Raw genomic sequence first — 24,816 nt, forward strand, 5'->3', positions numbered from 1 at the left:
TGAAGTGCTTTGTCAATTTTTTTGTGTTTTTTTTTTTTTTAATACGTTTCCAGAGTATTTGGGGTGTTTTTTTTTTTTTTTTTCTTACAAATTAATTAAGCGCTGAATAAAACATATTTTTTTTTTGCCTCCCCACTGATTTCTATTGTACAGAATGTAGCCTCAGGAAAGAACGGACATGTCGCTTCTTCTAACTTTTTTGTGTCTTTGAAAAGTGTCAAAGAGCTGAAAAGCCTGAACATGTTAAGAGCAAGTTGTGGATCCAATGTTCTCCTGCCGCGAGCGTTGACGTCGCGACCGGCGATGACCTACGGTCACCTTACTGACGACCCGGCTCGTCGCTGCGTGCGTGTCCTCACGCTACTTTCCCGTTGGGCGTGGTGAGCGGACGCATGCTCGTGCACAACCATCTGGATGTAGTAGAGCTGGGGATCGTTGTGGGACATCATCTTCATGGATACTCTGCGGACAGGTGAGGATTACCTTGCTTTTTTATTTGGATCATAATAAATGGGTAAAAGAGGGTCGGGGAGTGTTTTATTCAAATAAAGGCATTTTTTTCTGTGTGTGTGTTGTTATTTTTTACTTATGGGGTGTCTTATAGACGCCTCTCAATTACTAAACCGTGGGCTTGATGTAAGCGGACATAAAACAGCTGACCCCAAACCCAAAACCATTAGCACACTTGCCAATGCACTAGATCAAGTGGGAAAAAGCCGAGGCTAAGCTGAGGGCTGATGCTATTAGTCTGGGAGGGGGACAATATCCATGGCTTCTACCCAGCCCATTAATATCAGCTCGCTACTATCTGGTTATTAAAATTAGGGGGGACCCTGCATCATTTTTTTGGGGGGTCCCCCCATTTTAATAACCAGTAAATGCTACGTAGACAGCTGTGAGCTTTTAGGCTATGTGCACACTTTGCGGATTTTGCTGCGGATCCGCATCAGTTTCCCCTGAGTTTACAGTACAATGTAAACCTATGAGAAACAAAAAACGCTGTGCACATGCTGCGGAAAAAGCCGCGCGGAAACGCTGCGGATTACATTCCGCAGCATGTCACTTCTTTTCTGTGGATTTTCACCTGCTCCAATAGGAAAATGCAGATGAAAAACCGCATAAGAATCCGCAGTAAAAACCGCAATAAATCCGCAGTAAAAACCGCGACGGGTTTTCACTGCGGATTTTGGAATTCCGCTGCGGAAAAATCCACAGTGGAATCCGCAAAGTGTGCACATAGCCTTATAAGTAAGCTGGGAAGATCCTTGGATACTGGCCCCTTCCCAGAATAACACCAGCCCCCGGCTTTCTGTTTTCCCTCAGCTGGTAAAAAAAGAAAGAGGGGAACCCTCGCCATTTTTTTATTGGCGAAATACATGTTCAGTAAACTACACACACACTGCACTAATTATATATCTCAATTTTATCTATTTTATATATCTATTCTATTCTGACAGTTCACGCTAGGAATTTTCTGTACGTGGCTGATGAAATGTCGGGTTTTCTAAGACATGGGTGTGGAAAAATTGGACAGCTCTTGCCTAGTCCTTGTGCTGTACGATATTTATTTATTTATTTTCTTCTCACACCCATTGATTTACATTGGCGAGTCTCGTCGGATATACTCGGCCATACGCTGCAATGTTTGTTTTTTTCTCAAAAAAAAAAAAAAGGCAGGGACTCATTCAATAACATTAGCCAGAGAGCAGTCTGATTTTATTATCGGATTGCACTCGTCCGTGTTATTACACGCAGATGAGTATGAGCCCAAATTCCAGTGAGCCGTGGCTCTATATCGGGGTCTTGCGCAGAGTAAACCCTCGTCCTCATCATGGGGTGTTATTTCTGCTTGGGCACCCAGGGCCGATCTTCACCGCAGCTGTTCTATCACATACAGCACTATCCAAGCCACAAACCACAGACACGAGTGGCTGGAGCCGCTGCCTCGATCAGTCGGTATCGGACTGGGTTGGAAAAGGCCCACCGGTGACATTGATTGTCCCGTGCAAAAATATCCTGATCCTGGAACACAAATCTTACTTTTGCTTCTATGTAATTTGTTTAATGATGGAAATATACTTTTTTTAGCAAATTATCAAGTGTAATAGAACTGCGCATCATCACTTCTTGATGGGGGCCCACCGGAGGATTGTCCTGTTCTCCTATCGGCCAGTCCGATCACTCTGTTCACTCCGTCATCCAGCATCTAATGCAAATCTGCAGTGTCGGGGTGTACTCAGTTTAATTATGGGGTAGTATACACGTACATTTTTTTTTCCACGTCAACGCAAAATCCCAGAGATATATCTGATAACCGCCCAATCCTTTAGTTTCCCCCAAGAGACCAAAAAACTGGTAGAACAGATTACTCCTCTCTCCCCACTGAAAAAAAGCATGCATGATCAGCAGAGCTAAGCATGCATATGTATGGAAGAGCTGAGAGAGACGGCTATTAAAAGGTAGAAAAAACTGGCAACTTTATTTCATAAACCGCGCCACCCCTGGACCATGGTAGTGCATGGCATTGCAGCTCGGCCTCTTCGAAGTCAATGGAGGTGAACTGCAATACCATGAACAACCCGTGGTCAGGGGTGGCGCTATCTCTTGAAATAAAGCATTCATGTCGTCGAATTGTGCTCTGATTAAAAAATAAATTAAAAAAGCGATCATCAATTGAATTCTTTCTTTTTAATCACTTTTTTTCTTTTTTTGTCTTTGCTGCTGTTTTTTTGCCCTATTTTTCTAAACGGCACTCGTGAATTTTGCGCACAAAAAGGGTCTTTATTTATTTATTTTTGTCTGTAACCTTTTTTTTTTAAAGCGTTTCTTTAAGAACAAAAAGGTACAAAAATTGTGTGAAAATAACCGGCGTACATAAAATAACTCCGGGAGGCGGATGCGCTACTGAAAAGTCTTTTCTGAAACGTCGCAAATGATGAATTTAGTGATGAACATAAAAAAGCTAAAAAAAACCTTTAAAAATTACAAATTAAAAGAAAAAAAACGGGCGAAAAGCGCAGAAAAGTAGTAAAAAAAAAAAATACGCACAAATGCAATAATAAATTTGGACCTATATATGACAAATTTACAAATGGACTTTGATTAGTAAAGTACCGGTTATAAAGACATCAAGCATGAAAATGCCAGATTTGGTCATTGGGGCATTTTCATCGCTGACTCCCTGATGTGTCCGGTCCCAATTTTGCTGAAGACGTTACATGTATCCCTATGACTACATCCTGGTGGTTACCATGGTTACACTCCTGAACCAATCATAAAACAGCCTTCCTGGGCAACAGTAACAAATACAGAGATACAATGTATTATATTTATTCACATATGAATAAGAAGGATGCAGCCGATACGTATATAATGTGCACTGACACATATCCCGTGACATGGCCTTCTGTATACAGTGTGTGTATATATATATATATATATATATATATATATATATATATATATATATATATATATATATATAATATGTGTGTGTGTATAAAGTAAACTTTTATCTCTATACAATAATAGACACTAAAAACAAAGTTAAACTAATTTAATATTTGTGAGCATCATGTCAGTGCAATACCCCCATTGGCCACCGGAGGGCAGTGTAAGCCTAGGTATTGCTGGCTGAGCCACCATCCACCTTCACTCTGCTTTCTGCAGTGTTTGTCTCTGTGTTCTCCTCCCTCCATTATTCTATTTTTTTTTTCTTTTTTTCAGCTGCTGGACCTGCTTCTATTCACTTTTCCTTCTTTGAATGTAAGGTATAATATAAGAAGCAGGTCACAGAGCGGCTCCTATCATGCAGGCGGTCAGACACAATGTAATAAGAGTGGGCTTACAGGCCCAGCAACAGCAAGCGAAGACATAGTGTAATAAAGAGTATCCAAGGAGCTGGCGCATAGAAAGATGCATCAGACAACGCTCATATAGAGACAGATTAGTAACCCCAGAACCTGAGAGAATCTAAGGAATCTATATCCTGTGTATGAAGGCGACACAAGCGTGCACGTACGCGACAAACACAATGGGGCACACGATCCATGGCCATAACGAAGAATGGAACACGCCGGAATAATAACGTATTAAATCAGGAGAAAGAATAGAGATGTAACGTACAGGTAACACATGAAGAGAAAGGTAACAACATGGACATAAAATCTATAGGGACAATAGCAGAAATGTGACGTCACCACATAAGCCATCAACGAAATACAGCAAAGGAACATACACAAATGTAACACACGAGAACACACACAAATGTAACACACGAGAACACACACAAATGTAACACACGGGAACACACACAAATGTAACGCACGGGAGCATACACAAATGTAACACACACAAATGTAACACGAGAACACACACAAATGTAACACACGAGAACACACACAAATGTAACACACGAGAACAGACACAAATGTAACACACGAGAACAGACACAAATGTAACACACGAGAACACACACAAATGTAACACACGAGAACAGACACAAATGTAACACACACAAATGTAACACGAGAACACACACAAATGTAACACACGAGAACACACACAAATGTAACACACGAGAACACACACAAATGTAACACACGAGAACACACACAAATGTAACACACGAGAACAGACACAAATGTAACACACGAGGACATACACAAATGTAACACACGAGAACAGACACAAATGTAACACGAGAACAGACAAATGTAACACACGAGAACAGACACAAATGTAACACACGAGAACACACACAAATGTAACACACGGGAACAGACACAAATGTAACACACGAGAACAGACACAAATGTAACACACGGGAGCATACACAAATGTAACACACGAGGACATACACAAATGTAACACACGAGGACATACACAAATGTAACACACGAGAACAGACACAAATGTAACACACGAGAACAGACACAAATGTAACACACGAGAACATACACAAATGTAACGCACGGGAGCATACACAAATGTAACGCACGGGAACACACAAATGTAACACACGAGAACACACACAAATGTAACACACGAGAACACACACAAATGTAACACACGAGAACACACACAAATGTAACACACGAGAACACACACAAATGTAACACGAGAACACACACAAATGTAACACACGAGAACACACACAAATGTAACACACGAGAACACACACAAATGTAACACACGAGAACAGACACAAATGTAACACACACAAATGTAACACGAGAACACACACAAATGTAACACACAAATGTAACACACGAGAACACACACAAATGTAACACACGAGAACACACACAAATGTAACACACGAGAACAGACACAAATGTAACACACGAGAACACACACAAATGTAACACACGAGAACAGACACAAATGTAACACACGAGAACACACAAATGTAACACACGAGAACATACACAAATGTAACACGAGAACACACAAATGTAACACACGAGAACAGACACAAATGTAACACGAGAACACACACAAATGTAACACACGAGAACACACACAAATGTAACACACGAGAACACACACAAATGTAACACACGAGAACATACACAAATGTAACACACGAGGACATACACAAATGTAACACATGAACACACAAATGTAACACACGAGAACATACACAAATGTAACACACGAGAACATACACAAATGTAACACACGAGAACACACACAAATGTAACACACGAGAACAGACACAAATGTAACACACGAGGACATACACAAATGTAACACATGAACACACAAATGTAACACACGAGAACATACACAAATGTAACACACGAGAACAGACACAAATGTAACACGAGAACACACACAAATATAACACACGAGAACACACACAAATGTAACACACGAGAACACACACAAATGTAACTCACGAGAACAGACACAAATGTAACACACGAGGACATACACAAATGTAACACATGAACACACAAATGTAACACACGAGAACATACACAAATGTAACACACGAGAACATACACAAATGTAACACACGAGAACACACACAAATGTAACACACGAGAAAAGACACAAATGTAACACACGAGGACATACACAAATGTAACACACGAGAACAGACACAAATGTAACACACGAGAACACACACAAATGTAACACACGAGAACACACACAAATGTAACACACGAGAACACACACAAATGTAACACACGAGAACACACAAATGTAACACACGAGGACATACACAAATGTAACACACGAGAACAGACACAAATGTAACACACGAGGACATACACAAATGTAACACACGAGAACAGACACAAATGTAACACACGAGAACACACACAAATGTAACACACGAGAACACACAAATGTAACACACGAGAACAGACACAAATGTAACACACGAGAACATACACAAATGTAACACACAAGAAAACACACAAATGTAACGCACGGGAACACACAAATGTAACACACGAGAACACACACAAATGTAACACACGAGAACACACACAAATGTAACACACGAGAACACACACAAATGTAACACACGAGAACACACACAAATGTAACACACGAGAACAGACACAAATGTAACACACACAAATGTAACACGAGAACACACACAAATGTAACACACGAGAACACACACAAATGTAACACACGAGAACACACACAAATGTAACACACGAGAACAGACACAAATGTAACACACGAGAACATACACAAATGTAACACACGAGAACACACACAAATGTAACACGAGAACACACACAAATGTAACACACAAGAACACACACAAATGTAACACACGAGAACACACACAAATGTAACACACGAGAACAGACACAAATGTAACACACGAGAACACACACAAATGTAACACACGAGAACAGACACAAATGTAACACACGAGAACACACAAATGTAACACACGAGAACATACACAAATGTAACACGAGAACACACAAATGTAACACACGAGAACAGACACAAATGTAACACGAGAACACACACAAATGTAACACACGAGAACACACACAAATGTAACACACGAGAACACACACAAATGTAACACACGAGAACATACACAAATGTAACACGAGAACACACACAAATGTAACTCACGAGAACACACACAAATGTAACACACGAGAAAAGACACAAATGTAACACACGAGGACATACACAAATGTAACACACGAGAACACACACAAATGTAACACACGAGAACACACACAAATGTAACACACGAGAACACACACAAATGTAACACACGAGAACACACAAATGTAACACACGAGGACATACACAAATGTAACACACGAGAACAGACACAAATGTAACACACGAGAACAGACACAAATGTAACACACGAGGACATACACAAATGTAACACACGAGAACAGACACAAATGTAACACACGAGAACAGACACAAATGTAACACACGAGAACACACACAAATGTAACACACGAGAACACACACAAATGTAACACATGAGAACACACAAATGTAACACACGAGAACACACACAAATGTAACACACGAGAACACACACAAATGTAACACACGAGAATATACACAAATGTAACACACGGGAACACACACAAATGTAACGCACGGGAGCATACACAAATGTAACGCACGGGAACACACAAATGTAACACACGAGAACACACACAAATGTAACACACGAGAACACACACAAATGTAACACGAGAACACACACAAATGTAACACACGAGAACAGACACAAATGTAACACACACAAATGTAACACGAGAACACACACAAATGTAACACACGAGAACACACACAAATGTAACACACGAGAACAGACACAAATGTAACACACGAGAACAGACACAAATGTAACACACGAGAACACACACAAATGTAACACACGAGAACAGACACAAATGTAACACACACAAATGTAACACGAGAACACACACAAATGTAACACACGAGAACACACACAAATGTAACACACGAGAACACACACAAATGTAACACACGAGAACACACACAAATGTAACACACGAGAACACACACAAATGTAACACACGAGAACAGACACAAATGTAACACGAGGACATACACAAATTTAACACACGAGAACAGACACAAATGTAACACGAGAACAGACAAATGTAACACACGAGAACAGACACAAATGTAACACACGAGAACACACACAAATGTAACACACGAGGACATACACAAATGTAACACACGAGAACAGACACAAATGTAACACACGAGAACACACACAAATGTAACACACGAGAACACACAAATGTAACACACGAGAACAGACACAAATATAACACACGAGAACATACACAAATGTAACACACAAGAAAACACACAAATGTAACGCACGGGAACACACAAATGTAACACACGAGAACACACACAAATGTAACACACGAGAACACACACAAATGTAACACACGAGAACACACACAAATGTAACACACGAGAACACACACAAATGTAACACACGAGAACAGACACAAATGTAACACACACAAATGTAACACGAGAACACACACAAATGTAACACACGAGAACACACACAAATGTAACACACGAGAACAGACACAAATGTAACACACGAGAACATACACAAATGTAACACACGAGAACACACACAAATGTAACACGAGAACACACACAAATGTAACACACAAGAACACACACAAATGTAACACACGAGAACACACACAAATGTAACACACGAGAACACACACAAATGTAACACACGAGAACAGACACAAATGTAACACACGAGAACACACACAAATGTAACACACGAGAACAGACACAAATGTAACACACGAGAACACACAAATGTAACACACGAGAACAGACACAAATGTAACACACGAGGACATACATTTGTGTGTGTTCTCGTGTGTTACATTTGTGTGTGTTCTCGTGTGTTACATTTGTGTATGTCCTCGTGTGTTACATTTGTGTCTGTTCTCGTGTGTTACATTTGTGTATGTCCTCGTGTGTTACATTTGTGTGTTCTCGTGTGTTACATTTGTGTGTGTTCTCGTGTGTTACATTTGTGTGTGTTCTCGTGTGTTACATTTGTGTGTGTTCTCGTGTGTTACATTTGTGTAACACACGAGAACACACACAAATGTAACACACGAGAACACACAAATGTAACACACGAGGACATACACAAATGTAACACACGAGAACAGACACAAATGTAACACACGAGGACATACACAAATGTAACACACGAGAACAGACACAAATGTAACACACGAGAACAGACACAAATGTAACACACGAGAACACACACAAATGTAACACACGAGAACACACACAAATGTAACACACGAGAACACACACAAATGTAACACACGAGAACAGACACAAATGTAACACACGAGGACATACACAAATGTAACACACGAGAACAGACACAAATGTAACACACGAGAACAGACACAAATGTAACACACGAGAACAGACACAAATGTAACACACGAGAACAGACACAAATGTAACACACGAGAACACACAAATGTAACACACGAGAACATACACAAATGTAACACGAGAACACACAAATGTAACACACGAGAACACACACAAATGTAACACACGAGAACAGACACAAATGTAACACACGAGAACACACACAAATGTAACACACGAGAACAGACACAAATGTAACACACGAGAACACACAAATGTAACACACGAGAACATACACAAATGTAACACGAGAACACACAAATGTAACACACGAGAACAGACACAAATGTAACACGAGAACACACACAAATGTAACACACGAGAACACACACAAATGTAACACACGAGAACACACACAAATGTAACACACGAGAACATACACAAATGTAACACGAGAACACACACAAATGTAACTCACGAGAACAGACACAAATGTAACACACGAGGACATACACAAATGTAACACATGAGAACACACAAATGTAACACACGAGAACACACACAAATGTAACACACGAGAAAAGACACAAATGTAACACACGAGGACATACACAAATGTAACACACGAGAACACACACAAATGTAACACACGAGAACACACACAAATGTAACACACGAGAACACACACAAATGTAACACACGAGAACACACAAATGTAACACACGAGGACATACACAAATGTAACACACGAAAACAGACACAAATGTAACACACGAGGACATACACAAATGTAACACACGAGAACAGACACAAATGTAACACACGAGAACAGACACAAATGTAACACACGAGAACACACACAAATGTAACACACGAGAACACACACAAATGTAACACATGAGAACACACAAATGTAACACACGAGAACACACACAAATGTAACACACGAGAACACACACAAATGTAACACACGAGAATATACACAAATGTAACACACGGGAACACACACAAATGTAACGCACGGGAGCATACACAAATGTAACGCACGGGAACACACAAATGTAACACACGAGAACACACACAAATGTAACACACGAGAACACACACAAATGTAACACGAGAACACACACAAATGTAACACACGAGAACAGACACAAATGTAACACACACAAATGTAACACGAGAACACACACAAATGTAACACACGAGAACACACACAAATGTAACACACGAGAACAGACACAAATGTAACACACGAGAACACACACAAATGTAACACACGAGAACACACACAAATGTAACACACGAGAATATACACAAATGTAACACACGGGAACACACACCAATGTAACGCACGGGAGCATACACAAATGTAACGCACGGGAACACACAAATGTAACACACGAGAACACACACAAATGTAACACACGAGAACACACACAAATGTAACACGAGAACACACACAAATGTAACACACGAGAACAGACACAAATGTAACACACACAAATGTAACACGAGAACACACACAAATGTAACACACGAGAACACACACAAATGTAACACACGAGAACACACACAAATGTAACACACGAGAACACACACAAATGTAACACACGAGAACACACACAAATGTAACACACGAGAACAGACACAAATGTAACACGAGGACATACACAAATGTAACACACGAGAACAGACACAAATGTAACACGAGAACAGACAAATGTAACACACGAGAACAGACACAAATGTAACACACGAGAACACACACAAATGTAACACACGAGAACAGACACAAATGTAACACACGAGAACAGATACAAATGTAACACACGATGTAACACACGGGAGCATACACAAATGTAACACACGAGGACATACACAAATGTAACACACGAGGACATACACAAATGTAACACACGAGAACAGACACAAATGTAACACACGAGAACAGACACAAATGTAACACACGAGAACATACACAAATGTAACGCACGGGAGCATACACAAATGTAACGCACGGGAACACACAAATGTAACACACGAGAACACACACAAATGTAACACACGAGAACACACACAAATGTAACACACGAGAACACACACAAATGTAACACACGAGAACACACACAAATGTAACACACGAGAACAGACACAAATGTAACACACACAAATGTAACACGAGAACACACACAAATGTAACACACGAGAACACACACAAATGTAACACACGAGAACACACACAAATGTAACACACGAGAACAGACACAAATGTAACACACGAGAACATACACAAATGTAACACACGAGAACACACACAAATGTAACACGAGAACACACACAAATGTAACACACAAGAACACACACAAATGTAACACACGAGAACACACACAAATGTAACACACGAGAACACACACAAATGTAACACACGAGAACAGACACAAATGTAACACACGAGAACACACACAAATGTAACACACGAGAACAGACACAAATGTAACACACGAGAACACACAAATGTAACACACGAGAACAGACACAAATGTAACACACGAGGACATACATTTGTGTGTGTTCTCGTGTGTTACATTTGTGTGTGTTCTCGTGTGTTACATTTGTGTATGTCCTCGTGTGTTACATTTGTGTCTGTTCTCGTGTGTTACATTTGTGTATGTCCTCGTGTGTTACATTTGTGTGTTCTCGTGTGTTACATTTGTGTGTGTTCTCGTGTGTTACATTTGTGTGTGTTCTCGTGTGTTACATTTGTGTGTGTTCTCGTGTGTTACATTTGTGTGTGTTCTCGTGTGTTACATTTGTGTAACACACGAGAACACACACAAATGTAACACACGAGAACACACAAATGTAACACACGAGGACATACACAAATGTAACACACGAGAACAGACACAAATGTAACACACGAGGACATACACAAATGTAACACACGAGAACAGACACAAATGTAACACACGAGAACAGACACAAATGTAACACACGAGAACACACACAAATGTAACACACGAGAACACACACAAATGTAACACACGAGAACACACACAAATGTAACACACGAGAACAGACACAAATGTAACACACGAGGACATACACAAATGTAACACACGAGAACAGACACAAATGTAACACACGAGAACAGACACAAATGTAACACACGAGAACAGACACAAATGTAACACACGAGAACAGACACAAATGTAACACACGAGAACAGACACAAATGTAACACACGAGAACACACACAAATGTAACACACGAGGACACACACAAATGTAACACACGAGAACACACACAAATGTAACACACGAGAACACACAACATAAGACACGACAATATAAATGTAGCCTATAAGAATATAAAAAAGATAAAGCACACAGGAATATAAACATAACTGTAACATGCAGGAATAAATACGAGAAATGTAACACAATAATATAAATGTAAAAATAACCTAAAAGAACATAAATATGAATGTAATGCTGGAATGATGACATCCATGTAACACATCAGAGTATAACTGTAACATATAGTGAAGTGGTCACAGAGCAGTAATGCAGTAACATGAAGCCACTGGTATATGTACTGCACCCAGAATCCCACATCACTGTAGATATATATATATATATATATATATATATATATATATATATATATATATATATATATATATATTGCACAAATTACATACATTTCATATTTACAGTGCACCCAGCATCTCACATAATGACTACATGGAATTACAGCTATGGTGTATATATATATATATATTATAGCCCTATTTTGCCGAACGCTAAGTGCACAAGATGTGCGCTGGCGCCCGGTGAGTAGATCCCTTATTACGCAGTGTATTCCTACTGCAGGCCATTTGTTGGTATCCCAGTATGCACCACTTATAATTAATGCTCTATATAGCTGCTGGGTCTTATCTATTGAGAGGAGATGGAGAATCACTCATGCGCTGCTGATATCAAAACATCGGTGAAGTTAAAGCATTTATGTAAACAGGTGAACACGTTTCGAGGTCACGCAGGAGCTCTTCATCAGGACTGACCTCGGGTTTTATCTATTGTATCATTATTTTAATGCAGCGCTTGTTGTGTGCAGGGTGCTATGTATCCCTGCCCCTCTCTTTACTGATACACTTTATTATGGCACACCTGCACATTATTATTATTATTATTTATTTATACATTATGCGCAGTGACAAACTATGTAGAGTAAACCCTCTTTAGTGCATCATTGTCAGGACCCGATTTCGTGATCGGGATCGTTTTATAAACTGGTGATAGTAAAGTAGATAGAACTTACCACTAAGGGTAGAGACCCTCCTTTGGTATTCCAGATAAACTTGCAGTTCTGTGTAGAAACAAGGGTCAAACTATCAGCATTGCACAATTACCAGATGGGAAGAAATGATGTTTACAGTTTATCAACGTAATGGAATAAAAAAGTTTGCCATTAGTTTTACAACTAATTGATACAATCTTTGAGAACTCATTTATGCAAATCTAGCAAATAGGTTTTTTTTGCCCATGTATATTCGCTCATCTCTAGTTTTAAAGGAGTTTCCCATTACTGGACATTCATTTCTTGAATGCTAAAATGCCCCAGATAAAATAAACATGCTTTCCTATGAGGCCAGTGCCCATCCAGTGATGGTGATCTGTCTCTTGGTGGTCACGTGACTGCTGCAGCCCATCAATGGCCGCTGATGGGCTGCAGCCTTCACACTTCTATTAGACATAACAGTTCTGAGATGGTGTCGGGCGGGGAGTTGAGTTTTTCTTATTTTATTTGCAGCAATTTAGCATTTAAGGAGTGAACAGCCCCTTAAGAATGACATTTCATATGCAACTCTTCAACTAGAGTAAATTCACCAACTGCATGAAAAGAGACATGCCCCGCAATACATTTTGCAGATTTTGCCATGTCTTAAAGCCAGAAAATAGGGCCATGTTCACACTTTGTACAAATGTTGCCTTTTCTCTGCTGCTTTTTATCTACAGGTTTTATGGAAACTTCAGCACCAACATATGAAATAACAATCTTCTCTGATGATTGTGTTTTCGCACCTCTTTTATGTGTTTTCCCCTTTATTTAACACTAGCTGAAGAGTCTGGCATTGCCCAGGCATAGCAACTTACTGTGCTTAGTTATAACAAATTATAATGATTATATTGCACATAAAAACATTTCACATCACATCATATTCAACACTACAGATTTTCATTTTCCCCCTCACATCTCTCCACTAACACCTCACACCTCGTAATTTTCCTCTCACTCCACTATTTTCCCCTCACTCCTCTTTTCCACTCAGACCTCTTCATTTCCCCCCTCACACCTGTCATTTTCCGATCACTCCACTATTTTCCACTTACACCTCTCATTTTCCCCTTACTCCTCTCAATTTCCACTCACTCCTCTCATTTTCCCCTCACTCCTCTCATTTTCCCCTCACTCCTCCCATTTTTCCCCTCACTCCTCTCAATTTCCCCTCACTCCTCATTTTCCCCTTACTCCTCTCAATTTCCCTCACTCCTCTCAATTTCCCTCACTCCTCTCAATTTCCCCTCACTCCTCTCAATTTCCCCTCACTCCTCCCATTTTCCCCTCACTCCTCTCAATTTCCCCTCACTCCTCTCAATTTCCCCTCACTCCTCTCAATTTCCCTCACTCCTCTCATTTTCCCCTCACTCCTCTCAATTTCCCCTCACTCCTCTCAATTTCCCCTCACTCCTCTCAATTTCCCTCACTCCTCTCATTTTCCCCTCACTCCTCTCAATTTCCCCTCACTCCTCTCAATTTCCCCTCACTCCTCTCAATTTCCCCTCACTCCTGTCATTTTCCCCCTCACTCCTCTCCTTTTCCCCTCACTCTTCTCTTCCCCTCACACGTGCACAGCAACTTCCTGTTAGCTATGTGGAGTGGGCGTGGCTTGATACACACACACACACACACACACACACACACACACACACATACATACACTCAGCTTTATATATATATATATATATATATATATATATATATATATATATATATATATAGTTTTAGGTGCAGATTTTTAAACTGCATTTTTTTTAAACTTTAACTCTTGACTTAAAAATGCAATTGCATTAATTTACATGTATTTTTTTTTCATTGATTCACCGTAGAAACCAATAAAGAAAAACAAATGTGCAACAATGACTTTAACCCCTTGCAATTTTCCAGTTTTGCATTTTTGTTTTTTGCTCCTCTTATTCCCAAAGCAATAACCTTCTTTTTAATTTTCAGTCAATACGGCCGTGTGAGAGCTTGATTTTTACGGGATGAGTTGTACTTTTGAATGACACCATTTGTGTGTGGTGAAATTGCAAAAAAGTGCAATTTCACAATTGTTTTTTCTACTATGTTCGGTAAATGCTAAATCTGACCTGCCATTATGATTCTCCAGGTCATTACGAGTTTGAAGGTACCGAACATCTATATATTCTTTTTTATTTAAGGGGTAAAAAAAATTCTAAAGTTTGTAATAAAAAAAAATGGTGCTATTTTCCAAGACCCATAGTGTCTCCATTTTTCGAGATCTGGAGCTAGGTGAGAGCTTATTTTTTGCACGCCGAGCTGATGTATTTGATACCACTTTGATGTAGATATGTTTTTATCTCCTGTTATCGCAAAGTTGCGGTGACGAAAAAAACTAATTCTGGGGTTTTGATTTTTTTCTTATTACACTGTTCACTGATCAGTTTAATTTACTTATATTTTGATAGATCGGACATTTCTGAACGCGGCAATACCAAATATGTGTTTGGTTTTTTTAATTTATTTTAAATGGGGAAAAAAGGGGGGTTCTCAGAACTTATATTTTTTTTTTTTTAATTTTTATATATCTTTGTTATAAAAAAAATTCTCTACTTTTTACTGGCTTTAATAGTCTCTTAGGAGACTTGAAGCTCCGATCGTCCATGTTACACATAGCAGGGCTTCAGCCCTGCTATATGTAGCAGAAACCAACGTCTTCAGTGCTGATTTACAATGATAGGCAAGGGGGTTTCTGCAGACCCTGGCTGTCATGACAAACCATTGGCGCCCCAAAATCACATGAAAGGGGTGCCGATGGGCAGGCCTTGTGATGCGCATCCAGTTTGCGTGAGTTAAATTCCGCTGTCGGAGATTGAGAGCGGCATTTAACATGTTAACAGCCACGGGTGGATCGCGATTCCACCTGCGGCTGTTAGGGGCACATATCAGCTGATCAAATCACCAAAGGGAAGAAGACGACCTATGACGTACCTATTAGTCCAAGTTTGTAAAGGGGTTAAACACAAGGTGGGAAAGATCAAAGGGAAAAGAAAAACAGATTGCCGCACCAACCACTGGTGAAAACACCTATGCATATATGTGTCAGATATCCAGCGTGTATGCCAATTGCAGAACTCGGGTGCTGCCACAGGAAAATAGTCCATGAAATAGCAACAAACGTAGAAAAAAGTGGGCACTCACCATCTGCTAATGTTCAGTCTTTATTGTGCCACATGTCTTGATGAAGACCCATGGAAGCGCGGCAGCGCGAAACGGCCGTCGTCTTTTTATATCACGTCTCTCCCTGCTATTCCTGCAATTGACATGTGGCACAATAAAGACTGAACATTAGCAGATGGTGAGTGCCCACTTTTTTCTACGTTTGTTGCTATTACAAGGTGGGAAAGAGTTTTCATGGAATTGCATGTTTTTTTTGTTTTTTTTTCCAGATTTTCTGCCTAAATAAAAAGCAATATTTACGCCACATGGAAACATGGGCTGGGACAAAAGAATTAATTCATGGCTGCCCTTATTTCAGATAATGACAGCAAATCATTGTTCATAGAAGTTGATTGACGAACATCATGTTGTGGTTGAAATCGCCTATATTGTCTTGTGTATTGGCCACATTTACATGCAACACAGTCCCGACTTCCTAATAACACTATAAATGGAGTTTCAAGTTCTTCCCGATTTCCTTTTAGCAGACGGCAGGCTGTAGTCTAGAGCCCATCACGTACTATAACCTGCAGTATGCGATCAGGAAATCTCCTGCAGCTGAGCATTATTGTCAGTGTGATCTAATAGTAGCAATGGTGTTAATATTATTCTGCTCCGAGACTGGAAGTTCATCGTAAGCAGGCTTGGACTGGCCCATCGGAGAACAGGAGAAACCCGGGGTGGGCCCACTTATGTAAACAGTAGTTGGCACAGTACACTTGATTCTCTATGAACGGACAATTACGCCACCTCATCATTCATTTAACAAACTATGGAAGTTCACCGTAAGCAGGCTGGGACTGGCCCATCGGAGAACAGGAGAAACCCCGGGTGGGCCCACTTATGCAAACAATAGTTGGCACAGTACACTTGATTCCCTATGAATTGACAATTACACCACCTCATCATTCATTTAACAAACTATGGAAGCTTACCATAAGCAGGCTGGGACTGGCCCATCGGAGAACAGGAGAAACCCCGGGTGGGCCCACTTATGTAAACAGTAGTTGGCACAGTACACTTGATTCTCTATGAACGGACAATTACGCCACCTCATCTGTCATTTAACAAACTATAGAAGTTCACAGTAAGCAGGCTGGGACTGGCCCATCGGAGAACAGGAGAAACCCCGGGTGGGCCCACTTATGTAAACAGTAGTTGGCACAGTACACTTGATTCTCTATGAACGGACAATTACACCACCTCATCTGTCATTTAACAAACTATGGAAGTTCACTGTAAGCAGGCTGGGACTGGCCCATCAGGGAACAGGAGAAACCCCGGGTGGGCCCACTTATGTAAACAGTAGTTGGCACAGTACACTTCATTCTCTATGAACAGACAATTACGCCACCTCATCTGTCATTTAACAAACTATAGAAGTTCACAGTAAGCAGGCTGGGACTGGCCCATCGGAGAACAGGAGAAACCCCGGGTGGGCCCACTTATGTAAACAGTAGTTGGCACAGTACACTTGATTCTCTATGAACGGACAATTATACCACCTCATCTGTCATTTAACAAACTATGGAAGTTCACCATAAGCAGGCTGGGACTGGCCCATCGGAGAACTAATGAAACCCCGGGTGGGCCCACTTATGCAAACAATAGTTGGCACAGTACACTTGATTCCCTATGAGTTGACAATTACACCACCTCATCATTCATTTAACAAACTATGGAAGTTCACCATAAGCAGGCTGGGACTGGCCCATCGGAGAACAGGAGAAACCCCGGGTGGGCCCACTTATGTAAACAGTAGTTGGCACAGTACACTTGATTCTCTATGAACGGACAATTACGCCACCTCATCTGTCATTTAACAAACTATGGAAGTTCACCATAAGCAGGCTGGGACTGGCCTATCGGAGAACTGGAGAAACCCCTGGTGGGCCCACTTATGTAAACAGTAGTTGGCATAGTACACTTGATTCTCTATGAACGGACAATTACACCACCTCATCATTCATTTAACAAACTATGGAAGTTCACCGTAAGCAGGCTCGGACTGGCCCATCGGAGAACAGGAGAAACCCCGGTGGGCCCACTTATGTAAAAAGTAGTTGGCACAGTACACTTGATTCTCTATGAACAGACGTTTACGCCACCTCATCTGTCATTTAACATTCTACCCAGTTTATTATTAAATGGAATCTAAAGTAAATGTGTGAATGAAGGTAGTAATGTAATATTTACTTCCAGGGTCGATGTCACTGGTGGGCCCACGCTACCTCAGTCTGACATTCGCTATAGGAATACACTTAGTGCCCATGATGTGTAAAAGCCGCCAGCTTCTTGGATGTTACTTTTCAGTATTTGGCTGTGTTCCGCATATGAAAGAACGTATTATTCTCCCTGGAATCAGATCCGCTCTTGTGTTTCGACTATCTTCGCTCCGATGTCATTGGATCACTCATCTTATTACTGTATCATTCGAGGCATTCAGCGCTTCTACATATTGTCACATCACTATGCATGTTCCTACGTTACCCTGTATTGTGCTGCATCACCGCCGCTGTTATTATACTGCGCCGCATGCTATTATACCTCTCTGCGTGTTGCCAGATAGCGCTCCGAGTTTCGACATATACACTATTTTGCAATGCATTGCTGGTAATCTGTCTGTGAAAAAAGGTAAAAAGAACTAGGGCAAACAGGAACGGAATAATTATGACTGGATTCAATCTACAGCTGTTCGGCAGTCTCGGGTTTCTCCACGTATCAAGAAAAAGAGTTAAAACTATGAGACAATAATAATTTAAAAAAAACATGAAATGCAGAATACATAATCGCCAGCTACTTCTCTGTTATTAGATTTAGTAAAAACATTTTGTTCTCGTTTCTATGATGATAATCATGGATTCTGCATTATGACATGGGAAGGTTTAAAGGGATAAAAAAAAATTTGCAACAAATATGATATCCAAAAAAAATAATGATTATTGACTACTGACACCCTGGCACCATACACGCACTTTTACGATCAATGATCGTAGTTTCGTGGCGCACGTACAAGCATCATCACATCTTAATGTCAGTGATTGGCTGCAGTGGTCACATGCACATGTATGATCGCTGCAGGGCAAGTCACAAACAATGGTATGGATTAATGGGCTGAAAGCACAGAATCCTACCATTTTTGAGTTTATCAGGTGGGTAATGATTTTTTTTATGATATTTTCTGCTACAATTTTTTTGAACCTTTTTAAAGGTTTATTTTAGACATTGATCGAAATGAGCATAACGAGGATTAAGACTCAGGGACTGTATGAACCGAAAACCTGACACAGATTGTAGAATCGTCGAAGGATTATTCTGATTATTGGGATGTTCTTCAGTAAAAGCGACCTAGTGAGACACACATCTCAAATGAGTGGCATGATTTTTTTTTTTTTTCCCACGCTAGCAAATATCATTCTGCTCCATTGCTGCGTTCGTATTATCGTGGTGGACGGCTGATGGCACACGACGATCCTTCCTTTAATCACTAATGGCTGAGAGACGTTTTTTAAGCAAGACCGATAATAGTCCCAATCAATGAAATGTCATTATAGCGCCATAGACATAGTGATTATTTTTAATGATTGCCGGCAGCATTTGGTTCATTAATGATAAGTGTTGCATCGATTATCCAGCGTCCAGGGCATATATATCTGTTTGTCTATCTATCTATCTATCTATCTATCTATCTACTTTCAAAAATAGAAGTTTTAATAGTTTATTTTTATCAAACGCAAAGTGATTGATTGAACAAAAGAGAAACCTAAATCAATATTTACTTTGCCTTCATCACTCCTTCCAGGTCACATGCTGATACTTATTGAAGGAACTCAGCAGGGAGCTTGTTCCAAACATCTTGGAGAACTGACCCCAGATCTTCTGTGTATGAGGCTTCATGTGATCCCAGACAGACTGGATGATGTGAGATCTGGGCTCTGCGGGGGCCGGACCATCACTTTCAGGACTCCATGTTCTTCTTCATGACATTGGTTTTATGATTGGGGTCGTTATTCTCCAGCAGAATAAATTTGGAGCCAATCAGACGCCTCCCTAATGGTATCACATGATAGATAAGTGTTTGCCTGAATTTCTCTGCATTGGGGACACCATTAATCCTGACCAAATCACCAACTCCATTTGGTGAAATGCAGGATCCTCCACCATGCTTCACTGTTCCTGCAGACCCTCATTATCGTGCCACTCTGCAGCCCATCTGGAGCCTTTTGTTACTGCCAAATATTCCACATTTTGACTCATCAGTCCTGAGCACCTGCTGCCATATTTCTGCGCCCCAGATCCTATGTCATCTTTGGATTGGTTTTTGGCCACTATTCTTCCATGAAGACCACTTCTGCCCAGACCCTCTGAAAAATAGAGGAATGTAGCCGTGTCACACTGGTTGCTACCAGTACAGAACTGATGGCACTGCTGGACATCTTCCAATTTCAAGCATGACGTCTATCATCTGCTGCACCAAGTTTCCTTGGCCAACCACTGCGTCTGCGTTCCTCAGCGTTGCCCATTTCTTGGAACATCTTCAAAAGATCTTGAACAGCACATCTTGAAACCTCAGTCAATGCAATATTAATGTCGTGCTGCTGTGCTCAGTCTTGTCATAGGGCATAACCTGTGACAAGACACCGTCTTCCATAACCTCACCTTTGTAGCAGAGTATGATTGTTCCTAACCCATGTTTAAGCCTCCCACACAGCTGTTTCGGTTTCAGTTAATAACCATGTTTCAACCTATTTATAAAAATTATTTTCATTATCACTGGTTATTACTAAATCCCTGACTTTGCACAAGTGTACCTAGAAAAATTGATGGTGCTTTGAAGGCCGTCACACGGAATATTGATGAGATTTAGATAATTATTCATTAACTTTGCATTTTGTTAATGGATAAAAATCCACTATCACTTTTCTTTATTGAAAGCTTCTTATATTGCAGCATTTTTTGCACCTGCCTAAAATGTGTGTGAAGTACTGTATATATCTCATGAAATGTACTTTTTCATGTTTCTGGAGAGGTGTATGTGGTAGGTAATGTGCATCATCATGTGGACGACAATGGGGATTTTATAGCGCTGCCAATTGTCCATCTCAGTATGAGCGCGGGCAGGGACAGCGGTGGAAGTTTTCGATTTTGGTTTCTTTCTTTTCTTTGGGGAACACCGCAGGGGGTTAAAATATAAATCCTTATTCAATAAAGAGCTGTTTCAGTACAATAAAACAGAAAAGAAGCAAAAAGGAATGTGTAGAAAAGAGGAGGAGGTCGGACGCAAAGCGGGAGAAAGGAGGAGGTGGGACGAAGAGGAGGAGATTCGACGCAAAGACGGACGAAGAGGAGGAGGTCGGACGCAAAGTGGGACGAAGAGGCGGAGGTGGGATGCAAAGCGGTACGAAGAGAAGGAGGTGGGATGAAGAGGAGGAGGTCAGATGCAAAGCCGGACGAAGAAGAGGAGGTCGGATGCAAAGCCAAAAGAAGAGGAGGAGGTCGGACGCAAAGCGGGATGAAGAGGAGGAGGTTGGATGCAAAGCGGTGCGAAGAGGAGGAGGTGGGACACAAAGCGGTACGAAGAGGAGGAGGTCGGACGCAAAGCGGGACGAAGAAGAGGAGGTCGGACGCAAAGCGGTACGAAGAGGAGGTGGGATGAAGAGGAGGAAGTCGGACGGAGCGGAAAAAAAAGTTTTCAAGTGACAGGTATAATGTAACATAAAACCAAAATGAATTTAAAACGTTATTGTAGAATTCAGCTATAAAAGAGAATGTGTCAGACGCTGCTAATGAGAGAGACTTCACCTGTGTACTGGGAGAGAAAGCACGACAGGAGGTGACGTGCGGACAACATGTAAGAGACAGCCACCGTCTATTTGCAGTGCCGGGATTGCATTGTTTGCTCCAGCACTCTCCTTTCCTTGTCCTCTCGCACTTTCAGTATCTGACTCTCTCTCCGTTTTGCTCTTCTCTCCTTCTCTCGCTCTCTCCCTCGGGTCTGTGCTGATTGTAACTGACACACTGACTCCATTTCACACACTCATATTTCTCGTAAGATCAATACTTTTGACTCCCTACAAGACAATAATCGTGCGCTCGCCGCCCGCCAGTCGATCAAACACATTATTAGAGCTATGTCCCGAGGGAGAGAGGCACAAGGGGGGAACTGAGAATAGAGAGGGGGATAGGAGCTCCAAGATGCCCCCATGATGCCAATCGCTGCCCCCACATTTCTACTCTGTGACACATGCACACTATGACACTCTGCCCCGTTCACCGCGCTGTCACACATCCACCCGCGCTGGGTACTAACCATTACCACTCCAGTACATCTATTAGACGGACAGTATAGCATCATGCACAGCAGGGGGCACGTAACACTGACCTACTAATATATAGCCAGCTTATGTATCACTAATACATCACGAATGGCTTTTCTGTGAGCACAGCAGCAATGATGCCTATGGGTTGAGTCGATTATTATCTGTGATCTGTTTATTTCTGGTAATCATTACTGTAATACGCGTTCTATCTGCAAATATTTAGCAATTTATACAAAACATGGAGAGAGCCCCTGAGCCCAGTCATTGCAGGCCTCATACCAGGATACAACTCTACAAAGGAGGAGGAAAGCTACATGGGGGGCAGGAGGAGCCGAAGCATCAGGGACCTTGTGCCAAAGGAGTCCTAAGGGACTGTGCTACAGAAGAGAACTCTGCTACATAAAATACTCTGCTACATAAGGGAACTCTGCTACATAAGAAAACTTGGCTACATAAAATACTCTGCTACATAAAATACTCTCCTACATAAAATACTCTGCTACCTAAAATACTCTGCTACATAAAATACTCTGCCTCATAAGGGACCTCTGCTACATAAAATACTCTGCTACATAAGAGAACTCGGCTACATAAAATACTCTGCTGCCTAAAATACTCTGCTACATAAAATACTCTGCCTCATAAGGGACCTCTGCTACATAAGAGAACTCGGCTACATAAGAGTACTCTGCTACATAAAATATTCTGCTACATAAGGGACCTCTGCTACATAAGAGAACTCGGCTACATAAGAGAACTCGGCTACATAAAATACTCTGCTACATAAAATACTCTCCTACATAAAATACTCTGCTACATAAAATACTCTGCTACATAAGGGAACTCTGCTACATAAGGGAACTCTGCTACATAAGAAAACTCGGCTACATAAAATACTCTGCTACATAAAATACTCTCCTACATGAAATACTCTGCTACCTAAAATACTCTGCTACATAAAATACTCTGCCTCATAACGGACCTCTGCTACATAAAATACTCTGCTACATAAGAGAACTCGGCTACATAAAATACTCTGCTGCCTAAAATACTCTGCTACATAAAATACGCTGCCTCATAAGGGACCTCTGCTACATAAGAGAACTCGGCTACATAAGAGTACTCTGCTACATAAAATATTCTGCTACATAAGGGACCTCTGCTACATAAGAGAACTCGGCTACATAAGAGAACTCGGCTACATAAAATACTCTGCTACATAAAATACTCTCCTACATAAAATACTCTGCTACATAAAATACTCTGCTACATAAGGGAACTCTGCTACATAAGGGAACTCGGCTACATAAGAGAACTCGGCTACATAAAATACTCTGCTACATAAAATACTCTCCGACATAAAATACTCTGCTACATAAAATACTCTGCTACATAAAATACTCTGCTACATAAGAGAACTCGGCTACATAAAATACTCTGCTACATAAGAGAACTCGGCTACATAAAATACTCTGCTACATAAAAGAACTGTGCTACATAAAATACTCTGCTACATAAGGGACCTCTGCTA

General features: G+C 40.8%; 1 protein-coding gene across 1 annotated transcript in view; it reads right to left on the reverse strand.

Moving 5' to 3' along the window:
• Positions 1–24,816, reverse strand: part of POU2F2 (POU class 2 homeobox 2) — a 113,598-nt gene that overhangs the window by 30,838 nt on the left and 57,944 nt on the right. Inside the window, exon 2 of the mRNA XM_077259917.1 lies at positions 13,765–13,812. Coding sequence (XP_077116032.1) covers positions 13,765–13,812 — 48 coding nt within the window. The remainder of the gene's footprint in view (positions 1–13,764; positions 13,813–24,816) is intronic.

Source organism: Ranitomeya variabilis, chromosome 4, assembly GCF_051348905.1.
Source record: "Ranitomeya variabilis isolate aRanVar5 chromosome 4, aRanVar5.hap1, whole genome shotgun sequence".
NCBI classification, from domain to species: Eukaryota; Metazoa; Chordata; class Amphibia; order Anura; family Dendrobatidae; genus Ranitomeya; species Ranitomeya variabilis.